The sequence below is a fragment of the Mus caroli genome, chromosome 1 (genome assembly GCF_900094665.2).
Source record: "Mus caroli chromosome 1, CAROLI_EIJ_v1.1, whole genome shotgun sequence".
NCBI lineage: Eukaryota > Metazoa > Chordata > Mammalia > Rodentia > Muridae > Mus > Mus caroli.
Window position 1 is genome coordinate 112,192,123 of NC_034570.1, and position 19,009 is coordinate 112,211,131.

At 45.1% G+C, this 19,009-nt stretch overlaps 1 protein-coding gene across 2 annotated transcripts in view; it reads left to right on the forward strand.

Annotated features, from left to right (window-relative positions):
- The window catches only part of C1H2orf76 (chromosome 1 C2orf76 homolog), a 65,473-nt gene extending 46,720 nt beyond the window's left edge, over window positions 1-18,753 (forward strand). For both annotated transcript variants that reach the window (XM_021169550.1, XM_021169559.1), the window contains exons 4-6: window positions 1,468-1,505; window positions 3,540-3,621; window positions 18,592-18,753. In XM_021169550.1, the coding sequence (XP_021025209.1) occupies window positions 1,468-1,505; window positions 3,540-3,621; window positions 18,592-18,668 (197 nt within the window). In that variant the 3' untranslated portion in view covers window positions 18,669-18,753. The remainder of the gene's footprint in view (window positions 1-1,467; window positions 1,506-3,539; window positions 3,622-18,591) is intronic.
- Window positions 18,754-19,009: the final 256 nt, after the last annotated feature.

Here is a 19,009-nt window from a genome sequence, read left to right on the forward strand (position 1 = left end):
ATCCATGCAGCCAAGACACTCATATAATAGAAAACGAATAAATCTAAAGAATATGTTTTGCATTAAACAGTAACCCATTTGGTAAGGAGCTTGCTTTGCCTGTCTGAGGTACCCATGTGAAAGCCCAGCCTGGTAGTGGGCTCTGGAGATGTAGCATTGAGGAGGTAGAGACCAGCAGGGTCCTGGAGTGCGCTGCTTAGCCAGCCTTGCTTACTTGGAGGACCAAGTAAGCAGAGTATGTGAATTCCAGGTTCAGTGAAAGACTCTGCATGGCTAGCCAGAGGGGACATCGATCTCAGGCTTCCATGTGTGTGCATATAGATACATGTACTCCATGCACAAACACCTGCAACACGTATACACACATGTGCATGCATCCATACACACATGCATGCACATGTACACACATGCGTATACTCATAGTATATGCATATGTAGGCACATAAACATGTACCTGTACGCACATGTGCACACACATGGACACGCAAAGACATAACAGATATTGGTGTCTTTTGGGCACTGGCCTGCTCACGTGACCGCTGATAATGTAGGTAATCCAAATATTAATGTTTGAATTCTGAAGGTAACAGCATTTCACCTGCAGGCCCTGTAACTGCCCTGAGGGCTGATTGGTCTTTATAAGCCACTTTTCTCACTTGTGTCTTTTTTATTTACAGACAGGGTCTCACCATGCAGCCCTGGCCAGAACTTGCCCTGTAGACCAAGCTGGTCTGGAACTCATAGAGATCTTTGAGCCTCTATCTCCTGAATAAAGATGTATACTGCCATGCCTGGTTGTTCACTTAATTTAAGATTTATTTATGGATTTTTAAAAATATATAATTGTTCACTCTTGGCTCTTAGTGGCTATAGAAGATAAAATGGAGTTATGTGTTTGCTTTTCCGACTTCCGGTGTTCCATTGTTCCATGCCAAAGGCCTCAACTTTGAACCCATACACACATGTCTGACCCACAGGCCTCGTGAGGCCCAATACAAAAGTGACACTTACTCAAAATATTATCAAATTGTCTGTGATTTGTGTTTTGCAGTTCAGTGGTTTCTGATTGTGAACTTTGTAGATGACAGTGTCATATCACTCAATGTCAAAGGGTTGGACACTTATCAATTGAAAATATTTTCTATCTCTCTCCCTCTTTCTCTCTTTTTCCCTCTCTGTTCCTCTCTCCTCTGTTTCCTCCTCTCCCCTTCCCCCCTTTTGTCCTTCCTTCCTCCTACCAGGACTTTCATATGCCAGTCAAGGCTTCACTACTAAGCTCTACCTCTGGTCTCCTATACTTTGAATAATTTGCTAAAATGCATTATCTTTTACAGTTGAACATATTTTAAATAGGTATGTTCATAAAGAAAGGGTTTCTGGTTTTCCAGTTTTTTTCATCTAATAATTACAGCAGAAATTTTTAGATGCATTTGTGTGAAGAAAAAACTTGTTTTGTTTTTCTTTCAGATACACTAAAGATTCTTCATCAAGCTCACAAAGCAAAGGTGTGTGTAGGGGTGTATCTGATGGGTGGGGTTTCTGATGGGTGGGGTATCTCTGATGGGTGGAGTTTCTGCTATACCACCTCCACAAATGTTGCTGGAATTGGGAATAAACAAATGGACTTTGTGTCTAAAATATCTCCTATGCTAGAAATTTATTTTTGGAGTATTACTTTCTTTTTTCCCCCTTTTTTCCCCATCTTCCTTTCCCATTAAAGGGGAAACAAGTCGAGGCTGGGAGATCCAAGGCTCTTTGTCTGTAGTGAGTGAAGTTCATGAGCCGTGGGATATGGCGTCTGGCATATGGGGCTTCTGTTTGGAGAGAGGAGAGACCTTTCTGTTGAGTCTGTCTCAGATGTATTCTGGAAATAGGGTAGACTGGGGTTGGGATATTGTTTAATCAGTAAAGTGTTTGTCTTGTAAGCCTGGGGAGCAGAGTTTAGGTCCCCAATACTCACATAGAAGCCAGGTGTGGTGGCAAACACGCAATCAGCATTGGAGAAACAGAGACAGGCAGATCCCGGAGCTCACAGCCGGCGAGTCCAGCTAGTCAGTGAGTTCTAGGTTCAGTGAAAGACCCTTTTGCAAAAAATCAGGAGGAGTAGAGATTGAGGAAGTCACCTAGCATTGACTCCTGGCCTGCATTACCCGTGTACCCGCACACTCACGTACACAGCATACATGGCACCAGAATAGCCGGCTAACCAGCTGAATTCTGATTGGCAGGTAGCACGCATACATGGCACCAGAATAGCCGGCTAACCAGCTGAATTCTGATTGGCAGGTAGCACTGTGTGCTGTTCAGATGAAGACAACAACTCCAAACTGTTTTCCTTGATGTCCGACTAGATTTGTAAACATCACTGGAGAACAAGCATCCACCGTCACACCAAACCACATAACAGTTAATAAGATACAGGCTGAAATCCTTGTCAACTTGGGCACGGTTTTTAAACATGTGCCCTTGGGGCCCTAAGGTCAGTTTGCGTCTCTCAGAAGTCACATTATCATGAGCTTGTCTCCAATGCCACCCCTGATGAGCCACGTGCCCTGGGCCTGCATGTTTGCAAATCTTCCCAGGTTCTTGTGTTGATGACGATGCCACATGGTGACAGCAGACACAGAAAGCTTATTTAGCACTGAGGATCCAGACTGATCATCACACACCCCCTATGACCAGGGAAAGAGGAAGCTGCACTCCTTCCCCCTTCTCTAGCTGCAAGGCAACTGAAGCTTGGAGATGTTTTTAGTTTAGGCAGAGGGAACCTGTATAGTGATCCTAGTTTGACTCCAAAGCCTGTCTGTAACATTTAGTGCACAATATTGGCACTTAGTAGGTCTGTACTCTGCGTCTACTCTGTTCTCCCTTTACCACAGTAAAATTCAACATGACCTAGATTATTGCTGAGACTCCATACAGTAGCTGTGTGTGCATTGTATGTCCATGTTCATAGGTGTGTGTATATGCTGGCCTCCTGTATACATGCATGCATAGGTAGGCCAGAAGTTGATGTTGGGTGACGTCCTCTATCACTGTCCACCTTACTTTTAAAAATATCTGTGTTTGTTATTTGCACATGCACACACGCATATATATATACACACATGAGTGTGTAGGGGTGTGCCTACAGAGTCCCTAAGAGAGCATTAGATCCATTTGAGCTGGAGTTACATGTGAGCTGCTTGACATTGGTGTTAGGATCTAAAGTCCAGTCTTCATTATAGAGAAGCAAGCGCTAACCTCTGAGCTGTCTCTTCAGTCCCATTCACCGTCCTTTTTGAGACAGGGTCTCTCACTTACCCTCTTTGACCCTGCTTGCTGTTTGATTAGGCTGACTGGCCAGTGAGCTCCAGGGAATCCTCCTATCTCCACCTCCCCAGCACTGGTGTTACATAGCACGGGGTTCTGAATTCAGGTCCTAATCCCTGCAGAGCAAATACTCCCCTGGATGAACTGTTTCCCTAGCCCCGTACAAGTGACACCCTCAGGATGTCTTGAGCAAGCCTACTGATCAAATGAGGATTCTTTCTCTTTAGACAAATGAGCTTGTGTTGGGTTTGGAGGACGACGACACACTCCTGCTAAAGGAAGACAGAACACTGAAGGACTCAGGAGTAGGTGAGAAGGACTGAGTGGGGGAGGATCCTGGGCTTCCTGACCTGTGTGCTAGGCCTCCTGGCTGATAGCATCTCTGCAAAGTAAATGCCCTGTGCTGAGAAAGCTGTGTGTGGTGATCATTTGACCAAGGGCACTGGCATTTGCTCTGCATATGTGCAAAATGCAAATAGTCCTTTTCAGGTTTGCCCGGCACTCTGGCGAGGGTCATTTTAAATGATTGACAGGTTGTTAGCACAGTAACTGCGGGCCGCTAACAGCACTGTTGGAGAGAAATGGACCTAGTGGAACTAATGTAGAATAATGAAATGAGATGTTGTTTGCACAACACGCAGCATAACTTCTAATAATCACTCAAGACTCTCGGGGCCAGCCAAGCTGTGGAATTTAAACTATACGCCTGGTGTGTACAGTGGGAAAAATCACCCGATTTAGCCTTTCAACCTAGAATGTGTGTGCAGTTCTCTTTGATAGAAGTGCTGTGTGACTCCTGGCCATTAGATGTCACTGTTATTCTACTTCTGCCTTCACTAAGCTGGTGTATGTGAGTGTGAGCAGTTCTGAGTATCAGGTACATGCATCCTGGGACGCACCTCTAAGGTTGCAGTGCACACTCCCTGAGTCCCCACATACAGTATGTGGGAGACATGGACTGTGAGGGCTACGCTGGGAAGCTGTTCAGTTTGGTCAGGAATTCACCTCTTTCCAATGAAATAGAATTTAAAATAATTGGTTAAGGCACTGGGGAGATGTCTCTATAGGTAGTGAAGCTTGCCGTGCAAGCTTGAGGACCTGGATTTGAACCCCAGAACCCCTGTAAAAAAGCTGGGTGTGGCCATGTGTGCACTTGTGACCATAGTAGTGTAGGAGGTGGAGTTAGGAGGGTCCCTAGGGCTCGCTGGCTGCCAGCCCAGCTCAGGTTCACTGAGTCTCAAGGGATAAGGTGGCACGCTGACAACTGATGCCCTCTTTTGGCCTCTGCACACAGACCCTTGTATCTGCATGGGCACTTGTACACACACACACACACACACACACACACCCTTTAATAAATAAATGGCAGGTTCTGAAATCATAAACTTCATCTCTCAAGTCTATGCCACTTACTACAATTAGTACCTGTTTGTGTTATAAATACTGTAGATTTATTGTTATTTGAAATTAAAAATCATTTTTCTATCTCTGTGAATTGTAATTTCTGGTGCTTGTATTGTTTTCTGTAACTTCATCCAGGATCTCGTTCCCTAGAAGTAAAATCAAGTTTGAGACTATTTCTAATGGCTTCTTTCTGGGTGTGGTGATTATTAAATGCCTTTAATCCTGGCATTTGGGAGTCTGAGGCTGGAGGACCATGGATTTCAAGCCAGCCTGGGTTGCATAACAAGTGCTAGACCAGTCTAGACTACTGCCGAGAGCCTTCTATAAATGAATAAATAATAAATTAATGTTTCTGCCTTTTGGAAAAAGTCATCCATTAAATGGGTATTGAATGTTGATTTTGTGTCAGTGAGATATGTTTTTAACTTGACACTTGGTGTATCAAACGCTGCCTTTCTAGCAGGTGGCACTTCTCTGACTGAGACTTCTAGAAACCAGAGGAAACCTGGCTTGCTTTAAAATCTGAAGTCCAAATGAATGTTATAGACTGGGATTGATGCGAGACTGGATGAATAGCCCAATGAGAAGCAATGCAATGCAAAACCCAATGCAAACTGGAAAAGACTACAAGAAAATAAAGCTAATATCTCGCAAATAAACAAGAAAGAAATAGATTAGCCAAAAAATGATGTGAGTTTCTAGGAAATGAATTGCAAATCTTTAACTCAGTTTTTATTTAAAAAGAAATTCTAGATGGATTAATGTTACAATGTAAACATCATTTTAAAATACTTTTACTTGGGGCTTGAGAGATGGCTCAGTGATTAAGAGTACTGACTGCTCTTCCAGAGGTCCTGAGTTCAGTTCCCACCAACCACATGGTGTCTCGGAACCATCTGTAATGGGATCCAATGCCCTCTTCTGGTGTGTCTGAAGACAGCTACTCTGTACTCATATTCATAAAATAAATAAATAATTCTTAAAAATTATTTAACTTGCTGGATGTAGTGGCACACACCTTTCATCCCAACTCTTGGAAGTCAGAGACAGGTGGATCTCTGTGACTTCGAGACTAGCCTCGTCTACATAGTGAGTTCCAGGGTTACACTGTGAGACCCTGTCTCAAAAAAATATACATAATTTTGTATGTATGTATGCATGCATGTGTGTAATATGTATGTATGCATGTATGTGTGAGGGGTGCAGTGATGGGCATTGTGGTAACCATACAGAGCTAGATGACAACCTGTGGAAGCTGGTTCTTCCTTCCCACCATGTGGATCCCAGGGAATGGAATTTAGAACTTCAGACAGCATGTTCTCTACCAGTTGGGCCATCTTCTCATCTCATAAAAACATGAGTTCGTGTCCTCAGAGAAGATGCTACAGAGGGGAAATGGTGATAAATATGACCTTGAAAATGGTCCGTAGACTGTGTTGCCTAGTTTTGTGTCTCCTTGACACCAGCTAGAGTCATTTGGGAAGCAGGAGTCTCAAGTGAGAGAAAATGGCCCCTGCGGGCAAGCCTGTGCTACATTTTCTTGATTGATAATCAATGTGGGAGGGTCCAGCTCACTGTGAATGGTGTCACCCCCTGTGCTAGTGGTCCCACGTACTATAAGAAAGCAGGCTGAGCAAGCCATGGGGAGCAAGCCAGTAAGCAGTGTCCTTCCGTGGCCTCTGTATCAGGTCCTGCCTCTAAGTTCCAGCCCCACTTGATTTCCTGTCCTGATTTCCCTTGATGGTGGACTATGATGTGAGACTATAAGCTGAAATAATCTGCTTCCCCCCCCCCCCGCAATGTGCTTATGGTCTTCATCACAGTAATGAAAACCCTGAATAAGGCACAGACCTAAAGGAAAGGTAACAAACTGTGAATACATACGTTCAGTATGTTAAATGACAGATAAAAAGTTGCTAAGCTGACTGAAGTACTCTTGAGGACTTGGAGAGATGGACACAGGAGGATCCCTAGGGCTCACGAGCCAGCCAGGCTAGCCAGATGCTGGGCTCCAGTATCCTTGAGGTCCTGTCTCAGACAAGTAAGGTAGAGGAGCTGGAGAGATGGCATAGTGGCTAAGAGTACACACTGCTCTTATAGAAGACCCAAGTTTAGTTCCTAACACTCATGTTGGCAACTTCCTGCTTCCTATAGCTCCAACTCTTGTGCCTTCTTCTCACTCACGGTCAAGAAACACACACACACACACATGAACCTGCACACACGTGCACATACCATAAGACAAACATGCAGACAGCCTTGTAGTTAGTATAGAAAAGATGAATGTAAATGATCCTCTGCAGATCCTAGAGTGAAGGAACAGTTAGCGTGCCAAAAAGACCTCCACACAACTGGTAGGGTGGCAGTGTGAGCCAAGAAACTGAGTCACACCCTAGACCCCAAGGCTTGGGCTCAGAGCTTGTCTGTCCCTTATGTCCACCCAGGTGACCTCGGACAACCATGTTGTCCCTGTGTCTGTGTGTGTGCAGATATGGAGCAGTCCTTATAAGACAGGTAGTCATGCATAAAATTGGTGAGCCCCAGGGAGGTGACTCCTGCACCTCTGCTAAGCGCACGCACTTCCTCTCAGGTTCTATAGTCAGGGCAGCTTCCTCTTATATCTTTTAAGTCAATAGAAACCTGCCTCCTCAGGTCTACCTTCTTCCTACAGGGTGGAAGGGTTCCCTCCTGTGTTCCCAGTCACATTCACTGATGTGGACATTTGTCCATGAATGGAGAATAAACTGTGCGACGACCTCTTCCTCCTCCTCTTCCTCCTCTAAAACTCACACATGGGGCTCATGGGGCTGAAGCTCAGCAGTTAGTGCACCGGGCACTTTTCCAGAAGACTGGAGTCTGCATCCCAGCACCAGTTGACTGGCTCTCACACGAGTGCCTGGAACTCCAGCTCCAGGGCATTGAATGCCCTCTTTCTGGCCACTGCCTGTACCCACCCCCCGACACACATGTGTACACCCACTCACACACATAACAATATTTGGATATTTTTTTAAAATAGCAAAATGTACATGATCCGTGTCTGTAAGTCTGCATGGAGGAAGGATCGCATGCCAGAGTTATAGAGATGCTGTCTTGGATGACTGATTTTTTTTTCCTTCTCTGTGTTCTCTGATTATTCTTGTGATTTAAATCCTTCCCTATAATTAAGACCATTTTTTTAAAAAAAAGCTGTGTGTGTGTGTGTACGTACTGCACATGGGAGCATGTCCGGGAGTTGTGTGAGTGCGTTAGAGGCGAGCAGCTGATGACAGGTACCTTCCTCAATCTTCATCTTATTTTTGACACCGGGTCTCCTATTGAAGCTAGAAGCAAGTAGGCTCAGGCAGCCAGCCAGCGAGCCCCAGAAACCTGCCTGTACCCATTCTCCCGGTGCTGGGGTGACAAGAATGTGCCATTCCATCTGGCCTTTTTAAAATGTGGATTTGGGGGATAGAACTTGTGTTTTGATGCTTACAAAGCAAGCACTTTACCCATTCTTGTTTTAATGCTTTGATCAGAGTTTGATCAAATCAGGTCCTTTTTGTGGGTTTATCTCTGGGCTTGGAGTGATCCAGGGATCCCCAAAATGCCCTCTAGAGCTGGCAAGGCAGCATGTGGGTCCCTCCCTAGAAACAATTTCCTCTGCTTCCTAGAGCTGTGTTCTTGTCCTCTGGGGAGCGAGCCTTGGTTATAGCCCGGGGAGGACACGAGGTCCCCCGAGAGCAACAGGAAATTACCAGTGGGAGTGGAGTTGTCAAGTGTGATTTTCCCAGGGAATTTTCCTTCCTGCCTGCGTCTGGCTGGGCTTCGGAGAGGTTTAAGAGCAGAGCTGAAAGTCAGCTCTCGCTCCCCTTGCACTCCTTGATCTCTTGAAGAGCTGTCAGTCGGCTATCACAGCCAGTTGCCATGGGAATAACGCAGAGTGATAAATATGTCACTCTGACTTTCTGCAGGAGTTGGAGAAGAAGGGCCGGGAGGGGAACGGAGAGAGCAGAGCAAGACTCCGTTCCTCTACAGCCTTCCGCTCTACTGGGACCCTGGGCTACCTTCCACACTGGACACAGGCACCCATTTTTGTTTGTGGACTTGTATGAATAAAATAATTTGCTTCAGGGCTGGGAAGCTCACTCGCTGAGCATGAACATTTGTTGAGGACCTGAGGTCCCTAGCACCCATGTAGAAAGGTGGGTGTGCCCACCCACACTCACCTATAATCCCAGAGCTGTGGGGGACAAAGACAGGAGATTGCTGAGGCCTGCCCACCTCCAGCCTAGCCCAGGTTAACTGAGAGACCTTCTCAAATAAGGCAGAATGATGGGACAGGACATCAGCGCCCACCTCTGACCTCTATGTGCAATGTATGCAAATATCACACACACCTACGGACATACATCAAAAAGAGAAATACGATTTCCTTCCAGGAAGGAAGGGGGAGTTTTGCCAACACATATAACTTATATGACTTAAAGGTTGTTCTTGATCATTGATGAAGTTTCATGGACTAATTCACCTCAGAAAGAAAAGTATTTGTAGGCTTCTGCAGCGATATTTTATGTTTCATTTTTCTCTGTGTTTCTGCTGTTCCCCTAAAAATCTGTTTCGTTTTGAGAAGGACTCCGTGCCTTAGTAGCGCTCATAGGGCAGCTTGAGCGTTACTGTAAAGAAAGTGGAGCACGCCAGCGCTGCGACTCTGGGGAAGGACTCGCACCAACCTTGTTCTGTAATAATCCCGTGACTCCCCTGGGGTTAGTTTTCATTTTACATGTCACTTCTGCCATCAGCTTCCTGCCCCCACCCCCACCCTCAACCTCTCCATCACATTGTCTTACAGAACTGCTGTGGATGGCCCTGGCTCCCACTGCTTCACAGGGTGGGACTTAGATCCTTCAGGTTCAAGGCCCTTTCCTGTCCCTTTCTTGGGGACTAATATCTTGGGACAGACAAGTTTGCTTTCCTGGCATTGTCTCAGTGGCTCTTCTTCATATTAATATTCTAACAGTGACCGACAAGACTCAGTAGTGCTGGCTGGGTTCTAAAAAGATCCACAGTACACCCGAATGTGTGTGTGCACATGTGTGCTTGTGAGTGCAGAGCCAGAGGACAGCGTCAACGGTTGTTCTTCGGGAGCTGCCCACTCTGCTTTGTTGAGACAGGGTCTCTCACTAGCCTGAAAATCATCAAGCAGACTAATGAGCCCAGGGCACCACCCAGGCCTCCATAGCACTGGAATTCGAAGCACTTGCCACCAAGCCTGGCCTTTTTCTGTGGCCTTGGGAAAGGAATAAAGAATAAAAAGCAGCCCCTTAAGCTTGCAAGGCGGCCACTTTACCAACTGAGCCACCCTCCGTTGTTAGTGTAAGTGTCTGTCTTTTAAGGCTGTTTGTTTTCCTATCTCAAAGTGCTAGGGATTAAGCCCGGTGCCCTGCACGCACTGCCAGGCGCTGCATTACTGAGCTCTAACCCTGACGATTTTTTTGTTGTCGTTTTTTTTTTTTTTTTTTTTTTAAGTATCACTTATTGACATATAATGTTTTAATGTGTTTTTACAAATTTATGCATAAAAATATTTGTGCACTCTGTGGAGTACAGTGTCATTTTGATACACAAACACATACACACAAATGCATACATATATTTACACATTTTATATACACATGCATATATATGCACATATACACACATATACATACACATATATACACACCACACACACATATGTATATAAAATGATCAAGCCTGTCACTCTAGACAACAAATCACTTCTTTATGTTGGGAACATGCCAAATCCTTTCTTCTAGCCATTTCAAAAACCAACATATCCTGACCTCTACAACCTTGATTCTATGGAAACAACATTTTAAAATGTGTGTAGAATATGTATGTGTTTGTGTGCATGAGTGTCTTAGTTAGGAATTCTATTGCTGTGAAGAGACACCATGACCGTGGCATTTAATGGGGGATTGCTACAGATCGTTCAGAAGTTTAGTCCATTGTCATGCATGGCAGCACGCAGGCAGACACGGTACTGGAGAGATAGCTGAGAGTTCTACATCCAGATCTGCAGACGTAGTGCCAGGGAAGTATTATGAACCCCAAAGGATCAGACAGGAGCCGATCCGGTGCAGTCATATCAGGGCCTTTATTTATTCAAGCTGGCTTGGGCCCCTCAGCCCACCACCAACATGGTTTTGGTAGAGAGGAGCCCTGAACATCTATTGGGGTAAAGTTTTATAGAAAGCAGCAAGCCAGGTGGGGTGGTGTGTGTGTGTGTGTGTGTGTGTGTGTGTGTGTTTCTAGCCTGGCAAGCATCTAATTGGAGTGCTCCTGTGTCCTTTAGCATAACTGGCTGGTGCAGGGAGTCAAACCATAAACTTAACTTCTGCTTCTCTCTGAACTGGTGGTTGTTAGGCAAGGCCTGGATTTGTTGGGGGAGATTAACCTGGAGATGCAGGTCTTGTGGTGGGTTAGCCTAGAAATTGGAGCTAGGCTCAGGTTTTGTTGGGGGGTAATTTGGAAACTAATGCTAGGTACCAGCCTATTAGTTTACCTGAATTTAAGTTCTCTAAAATGGAGTCTGAACTTAAAAGATTTGGTCTCTCACAGATAGCAGAAAGATAGACTGAGCTCCTGGGCCTGGCTTGAGTTTCTGAAACCTTGGAGGCCACCCTCTGTGACACAGTTCCTCCAACAAGGCCACATCTACTCCAACAGGCCACAACTCCTAAGAATGCCACTCCCTATGAACCTCTGGGGGTGGGGGCATTTGGATTCACACCACCACGGTGTGGTATAAGTTCATGTGTTCATGTTCAAGTGAAGGCCAGAGATCAGCACTGAACATCTCTGCCTAATTTATTGAGACAGGGTCTCACTGATCTTGGAACTCAACTGGGCTGACTGTCCCATGACTCCAGAGACCTTCCTGTCTCTACCTCCTGCCCCTGCCCGCCCCACCCAGGACTGGGATTGTAGATATGCACCTCCATACCTGGCTTTTTACGTAGATGCTAGCGATCCCACACTGCACTTTACACACCGAGCCATCCGCTGATGCCCAAGAAGTACATTTTAGCTCTCATATAGGAGTGAGCCCCACGGGTACTTTATGTGGCTGGTGTACGTCCTTATCCTAATGCATCCAGTTCCATGCATGCTGCTACAGGCGCTAGGATTCCATCCTTTCCGTGGCCGCACTGCATTCTGCAGAGACGCTTTTACCTTTCTAGCTCCATGCAGGCATGTGCCATATATATATGTGAAGACTCATGTTTCATTATGTGCTGTCTAAGATGTGTTATCTGAAAACTCTCTGTTGACCGATATACACAGCCAACCCAAAACAGATATTCAAAGCAAGTGTGACAGGAAGAGCCCAGTAGTCTAGACAGACTTCCCCGCGCTTAGGTCCCCACTGATAAAAGTTTAGAAGCAGAACTCAGCTGTGAGTTCTCCTCTGTTGGGTTCACAGCTCTGAGTGTGATCCTCGATGATCCATGTGCAAAAGCTAGGTAGGTGTGGTGGTGTACACTTCTAATCCCAGTATTGGGAAGGAGGAGGCTGGTAGGTCACTAGGGCTTCCTGGCCAGCCAGCCTAGCCTACCTGGTGAGCTCTAAGCCAACGAGAGACCCTGTCTCAAAAACAACTAGGTGGGATCTGCAGAGATGGCTCGACAATCAAAGACACTGACTACTCTGCCAGAGGACCCAGGTTCAGTTTTCAACACTCACACAGTGGCTTGCAACTCTCTGTGACTCCAATTTCAGGGGATCTTCTGGCCTTCATAGGCCACATAAGAAGAAATAAATCTCAAAATCAGGTGTATGGTGTCTAAGGAATGACACATAAGATTGACTTGACTTCTGGCCTCTGCAGGTACATTCCCACATACATGCACATATTTTTACGTTAACATACATACAAAAGGAAGCCTAGGATATTTTCCTAGAGCAGAAGAAAGGGTGAACCTTTGTCTTTGGACCTCGGTTTGCTCTGAGAACTATTTTTTTTAATGCAGTTTATCATCACTTGACAATCTGTCCTGGTTGTTCCATAAAGCCAGCACACATAAGTCAATTTTTCTCAGACTACATAAGTCATAGCCTAGGGTCAGGAATGTATAGAGAGAGCTTGTACTATGTCTTTGTCGATAGCTGATAAGTTTGTTTTGATAGGTCAGAGGATTAATTATATTGTATTTACGTTTTCTTGATATTTCAGAGTTACAATAGATTATTCTTGCTTTCTCCTAGTTCAGGTAATCATCAGCTTCCCATTAAAGAAGTGTGTACATGTTCACATGCGTGTGTGTGTGTGTGTGTGTGTGTGTGTGCACGCGCGTGTGCACTTGAAAGCAATCGGTCGTGTGTGAGAGAGGCAGAGACAGCAAGAGATCTGTTTAGAAGTATCAAAACTCTTTTTTGCTTTTTTGTTTTGTTTTGTTTTGTTTTGCTTTGCTTTTTTGACAGGGTTTATTTGTGTAACAGAGCCTGGTTGTCCTGGACTCACTTTGTAGATGAGGCTGACCTTGAATTAACAGAGCTTCACCTGCCTCTGCCTCTGAGTGCTAGGGTTCAAGGTGTGTGCCACCACACCCAGCTAGGTGGGTTTTTTGTTTGTTTGTTTGTTTGTTTGTTTGTATTGTTCTGAATTGTTGGTTAAAATTCTTAAATTTATATCCACAGTCAGGGTGTCCTGGCTCATGTGACACTAGCATGGTAGCATTAAGAGGCCCCACAGTATATCTGGGGTCTCTCCTTGGTTTCATTTGACAGTGACATGAATACACCTGGATATGAGATCTCACATTCTTCAGACCGCCATGCAGAGACCTCTGTACCTGACTGTACTCTAAGCACGATAAGTTTAAAGCCGGGTGACCCCATCCTGTGGGTTCTTGTCTGCTCTGCTGTGCTTGGAGAGCTGTTGTCAATGCAGCCTGGAGAGGGAGAGGTGAGGGGACACTAATAGAGTGTATGATTGTGCAGTGGCCATAAAGCCATCGGTGTGGGGCAGCGGTGGAGCTCCGTTGGTAGAGTGGCTGCTTGCCCCCACAGAGCCTCAGCTTGATGCCCAACATTGCATAGGGCGGGCACATGGTGGCCCGTGCTTGTCACCCCAACATTCAGCAGGTGGAGGCAGGATAAGGAGTTGAGAGTCATCCTCATCTGGTAGAAAAACTTGGTCTACAGGAGGCTTTGTCCCAGAAGGAAAATCATTTGTAATTTCTGCTAAATTGTTAAATAATTTAAATACCTAAACTCATTTCCTCAAATGTCTCAAACAGATATCTAGATTGTTTGTTTGTTTGCTTGTTTTGACATTCTGATGGCAGTTTCCCCTCTGTACTGGCTAGTTTTGTGTCAACTTGACACAGCTGGAGTTATCACAGAGAAAGGAACTTCAGTTGAGGAAATGCCTCCATGAGATCCAACTGTAAGGCATTTTCTCAATTAGTGATCAAGGGGGAAAGGCCCCTTGTGGGTGGTGCCATCTCTGGGCTGGTAGTCTTGGTTCTAGAAGAGAGCAGGCTGAGCAAGCCAGGGGAAGCAAGCCAGTAAGAAACACCCCTCCATGGCCTCTGCATCATCTCCTGCTTCCTGCCCTGCTTGAGTTCCAGTCCTGACTTTCTTTGGTGATGAACAGCAGTATGGAAGTGTAAGCTGAATAAACCCTTTCCTCCCCAACTTGTTTCTTGGTCATGATGTTTGTGCAGGAATAGAAACCCTGACTAAGACACCACCCCTCTCCTCCTCCCAGTCCCTCCTCCCCATCTCCCCTCTGCACCTCTGTCTACTCATTCCTCCTGTTTCTCATCAGGAAAGGGCAGGCCTCCCATAGATACAGCCAGTCACAGGCATATCAAGTTGCAATAAGACTAAGCACCTCCTTTCCTACTAAGGCTAGAGGAAGGAACCCAGCAGGGAAAAGGTTCCCAAAGGCAGGTAACAGAGGCAGAGACGGCTCCTGCTCCCACTGTTAGGAGTCCCACAAGAAGACCAAGCTACACAACTGTAATATGTGTGCAGAAAGCCTCTGTCAGTCCCATACAGGCTCCCTGGTTGGTGGTTCAGTCTCTGTGAGCCCCTATGGGCCCAGGTTAGTTGATTCGGTGGTTTTTCTTGTGGTTCCTTGATCCCTCTGGCTCCTTCCATCCTTCCCCCTCCTCTTCCACAGACTCCCCCAAGCTCTGCTTGACGTTTAGCTGTGGTCTCTGCATCTGCTTCCATCCGTTGGTAGGTGAAGCCTCTCTGATGACAACTGGGCGAGGCACCAGTCTATGAGAACAACAGAATGCCATTAGGAATTATTTCATGACCTCTTTTGTGTGTGTGTGAGTCGTGTTTGGGTCTATCCTAGGTCTCTGGGCTAGCCAGCCTCTGGTTCTTAGCCCCCCCCCCCCCAGGCAGTCAGATATCCAGATTTTTAAAAACCACCTTTTCTTCCACTGGGAAACTATGTTGCTAAAGTGTAAAATCTATATTTTGTTTGTTTGTTTGTTTAGTTGAAAGTTTTTTATGTTGTTTGCATTTTTTGTTGTTGTTGTTTTTGAGGAAAATTCTCACTGTGTAATCCAGGCCAGTGGCCTGGAACTCACAATCCTCCTGCCTCAGTACTGAGATTTCAGGCACATGGAGATTAAGCTGTCTTATACTTTACTTTGTATGTGTGCATATGTGTAACATACATGTATGGAGAGGGCAGGTGTTCGTGAAGGACAGAGGAGGACATTGGGTGTCCTGTTCTATTGATCTCCACCTACTTTATTTGAGAACTGGAGGTAGGGTGGTGGCCACCACGTTCCAGGGAGCCTCCTGTCTCTACCTGCCACAGAACTGGGGTTATAGGCATATGTGACCACACTAAGTTATTTACATGGTGCCACGGATTCAAACTCAGGCTTGCATAAAAAATACACTTAACCACGAAGCCATCTCTCTAGTCCTTTATGCTTTACCTTTGAATTGTCAGCATAAATTGTAGTCTGTGTTTTCTGGATTGTTGTGGTTGAGCTTTTAAAAAAATAATAGTAATTTGAAGCATAAAGTTTAACCCACTTATTGAAGAGAGACTGGGGACATTGATCTGAAAATAAAATCTTCATCTTCAGTGATTTTATTCTGCACCTTTGTATCTATGCACACTATAATTCCTGAGTTACAGCTGGATATGGTAACACATACCTGTAATCTCAGCATTACAGAAACAGAGGCAGAAGCGTCATGAGTCCCAGGCCATCAGCCTGCATTGTACGGTTCAACGTTTCCTTAAAAACCCAAAATAGACAGACAAACCGAAAAATAGTTTCTAAACTTGAGTAACATAGTCTCTGTGAATTGAGGCAGCCTGGTCTATGTGAGTTCCAGGCCAGCCTGGGCTACATACTGAGATCTTGTGTCAGAACAGAGGCAAACAAAAGCCATAAATACTGAGTTACTCACTAAGGACTCCTCAAAACTGAGCTGCCTGTCCAGGGGTTATGTTCTTCCTATTATCCTGAGAGGAAGTCTTGCCCTGTAATTGTTAAGAGCATTTGGCTTTGATTTCTCTTCTAGAAACACAGCTAGAAGGCTGGGGATATAACCCAGTGGGTAGAGTACCTAACTACATACACAGAGCCCTGACACCCATCCCTAGGGCTGGGCTGATGGTACATGCGTGTATTTTGGAGTCGGAGCTGGGGAGGTAGAGGCAGGACGGTCAGAAGTTAGTTTATGGTCATCTTTGACAGCATAGGGAGTTCAAAGCTATCCTGGGCTAAAAACCTTGTCCAAAAGAAAAGAAGGGAGAGAGGGAGGTGTCGGTTTTATAGCTCTCCCTGAGTGGGCTTGCCTGCAGAGAGGAACTTTGCTTTGGTTTGTGTAAGGACAGTGCACCAGGTACCTTCTCAGAATGACTAGTTTTCTGAAACCTCGCCCTCCCTGTCCTCAGTGTGCTTGTGCCCGTGTGTGAGTCCCAAGCAGGGCATCCGCTGTCTTCCTCTATTAGGCCACACCTTATTCTTGACACGGGGTCTCTTACTGACCCAGAAGCTCTGGGTTTTGTTGTTTAAGTGTTTCAGCTAAGCTGGCTGGTCAGGGGGAACAGGCTTACACATGATGCTCAGCTTTTACATGAGTGCTGAGGATTCAAACTCAGGTCCTCTTGCGTGCAGAGTAAGTGCTCTTATCCCCTGAGCCATCCTCCAGCCCCTACAGCCGCCCCTTTTTACAGGCAGCCTTTGGTAGGGAGCCTCCTAGCCATTCTTTGAAATGTGACTATTTACCAAGCTGCTGAGCTGCACACTGACCCACTCTTTGCCTAAGGAGTCTCCGTTCCCAGCCCCTCTATGTCTCAGTTTCCCTCTGTGGTCTCCTCCATCCAGGCTCAATATGATGAGAGTTCCCAATCGAATTATCAAGCGCTCGGATTTCACTTAATCCCAAGGACACAGTACATCTGGACCGAGGAGCTGTGGATATGGCCATATCCGTTTTCTCCTCTCAATATTTATTTCCTCTAGAGCACAGGATAGCTTATGGTAGAGAGATACTACATAAGATATTCTTGCAAACAACAAGACATTCTTAATGAAATGTCATGCTAATCTCTTGAATTTCATCCTTTTGTGATAGGATCTAATGATGAGATTAGAGCCTTATGCATGGAGCAGCGATAATCCTCTGCACTCCTCATCCTATTTATTTGGGTTGAAGAGTTTTACTTGTCTCTTTGGAGCGCCTATGTTAATTGAGTACTCAGTATTCATTACGAATAATCATGTCTGTTTTCTTGTTGAGCTTCGCAAGGGCCCTTTTGCCTTCTGTGAAAGCTGAGCAGACTGTATTAACTCCTGGTTTAATTTAAAAAAAAAAAAAAAAAAAAAAAAAGAACCCGGCGTGGAACTTGTGGGCGCCAACACCTTGAAGAAGCACATGTTTAATAATGGGAAGGCTCGCCATCAGATCTGAATTACTAATGCTGCGGAGTTATGGTTTCAGAAGCTGGAGTCCTTGACCCGTTAGGTTGAAAGCATCATGGCCGCCCTGAACCTCTGTGGGTCCTTTAGCTGAGCCATTTCCCCTGTGAATAATTAGAGGCATTTGAAGGGATTGCATAGAAGCCAATTTGTGTCTTTCACTTTGCATATTGCTGAAGCCTCATGAATTAATCATGAGCAGGGCCAAAAATTAACTTCTTCAGACACATATTTTGATGGGTCATGAGGGAGAATGTAAAGTGATCTGTAAAATATTCCACTGATCCTCTAAGTATTAAATTATTATACCTACAGGCTAATTTGGGGGAGGGGCGGGGGGCGTCCCTTCCCTTCCGGAACTGACTAGCCTATTTGAAAGAGATCAAGGCTTTTGTATTTTCCAGGGGTTTAAATGTTAGTATTTCTTGAAAGCCTTCACTCTTGTGTTAACTCTTGGTTTTAATTTTAGGAGTTACTGTTTTTAAATGTTTAAATTACATAATTACATTTAGTGTGTGTATATGTCTGTGTGTCTGTGAGTGTGAGTGTGCGTGTGTGCATGTGTAATTTAGAGGACAGCTGAGAGTGTTGGTTCTTTATTTCCACCATGTGAGCTCAGGGATCGAACTCAGGCTGCCAGGCTTAGCGGCAAGCTCCTCTACCCACTGAGCCATCTCACCAGCATGAGTTATCCCTTCTTTTATTTTTAAATTATTTGAATTTTAATCTCCTGTAGCCACACTGAAACTTCTGGCTGGTTTGGTAAAAAGTTATTATTGCAGCCCAACCCACACCTTGTCTTTTCATTTTAAGCACCTATGATAACAAACCAATGTGATACGGATTTCCATACCTGCTTAAAATCTGGTTTCACATTAAAATCGTTTTTCTCTCTCTCCTTTTCCATTTTTCTTTTCAGCCAGTGAAACTGAAATTGCATTCTTCTGCGGAGAAGATTATAAGCGATACAAAGCTAATCCCATCTCGTCCTGGTGAAAGCGGCTGCGGACACCTTTGCATACCTTTGTTCCACAAGTTTTGTGTGTTTTTTAAATTGTCAAATAAATCTTTTTTAAAAAGCCTTGGCTTGATTTATCTCTCTAGAATTTCCTTGCTCCCATTCTCTTTTCTCCCTGCCTTTCCTTCCCTCCCTCCTTCCCTCCTTCCTACCGTCCTTCCTTTCTTCCCTTCTTCCCTCCCTCCCTTGCATCTTTCTTTCCTTTCTTGCTATAAAATGAGCAGAACATTTGATTTTAGAAATTAAGTGTTTGTTTAAAAAACATTACTTCTTATGGTCAGGGGTCATAGCTCAGTGGTTAGAGACCTTGCTTGCCTGC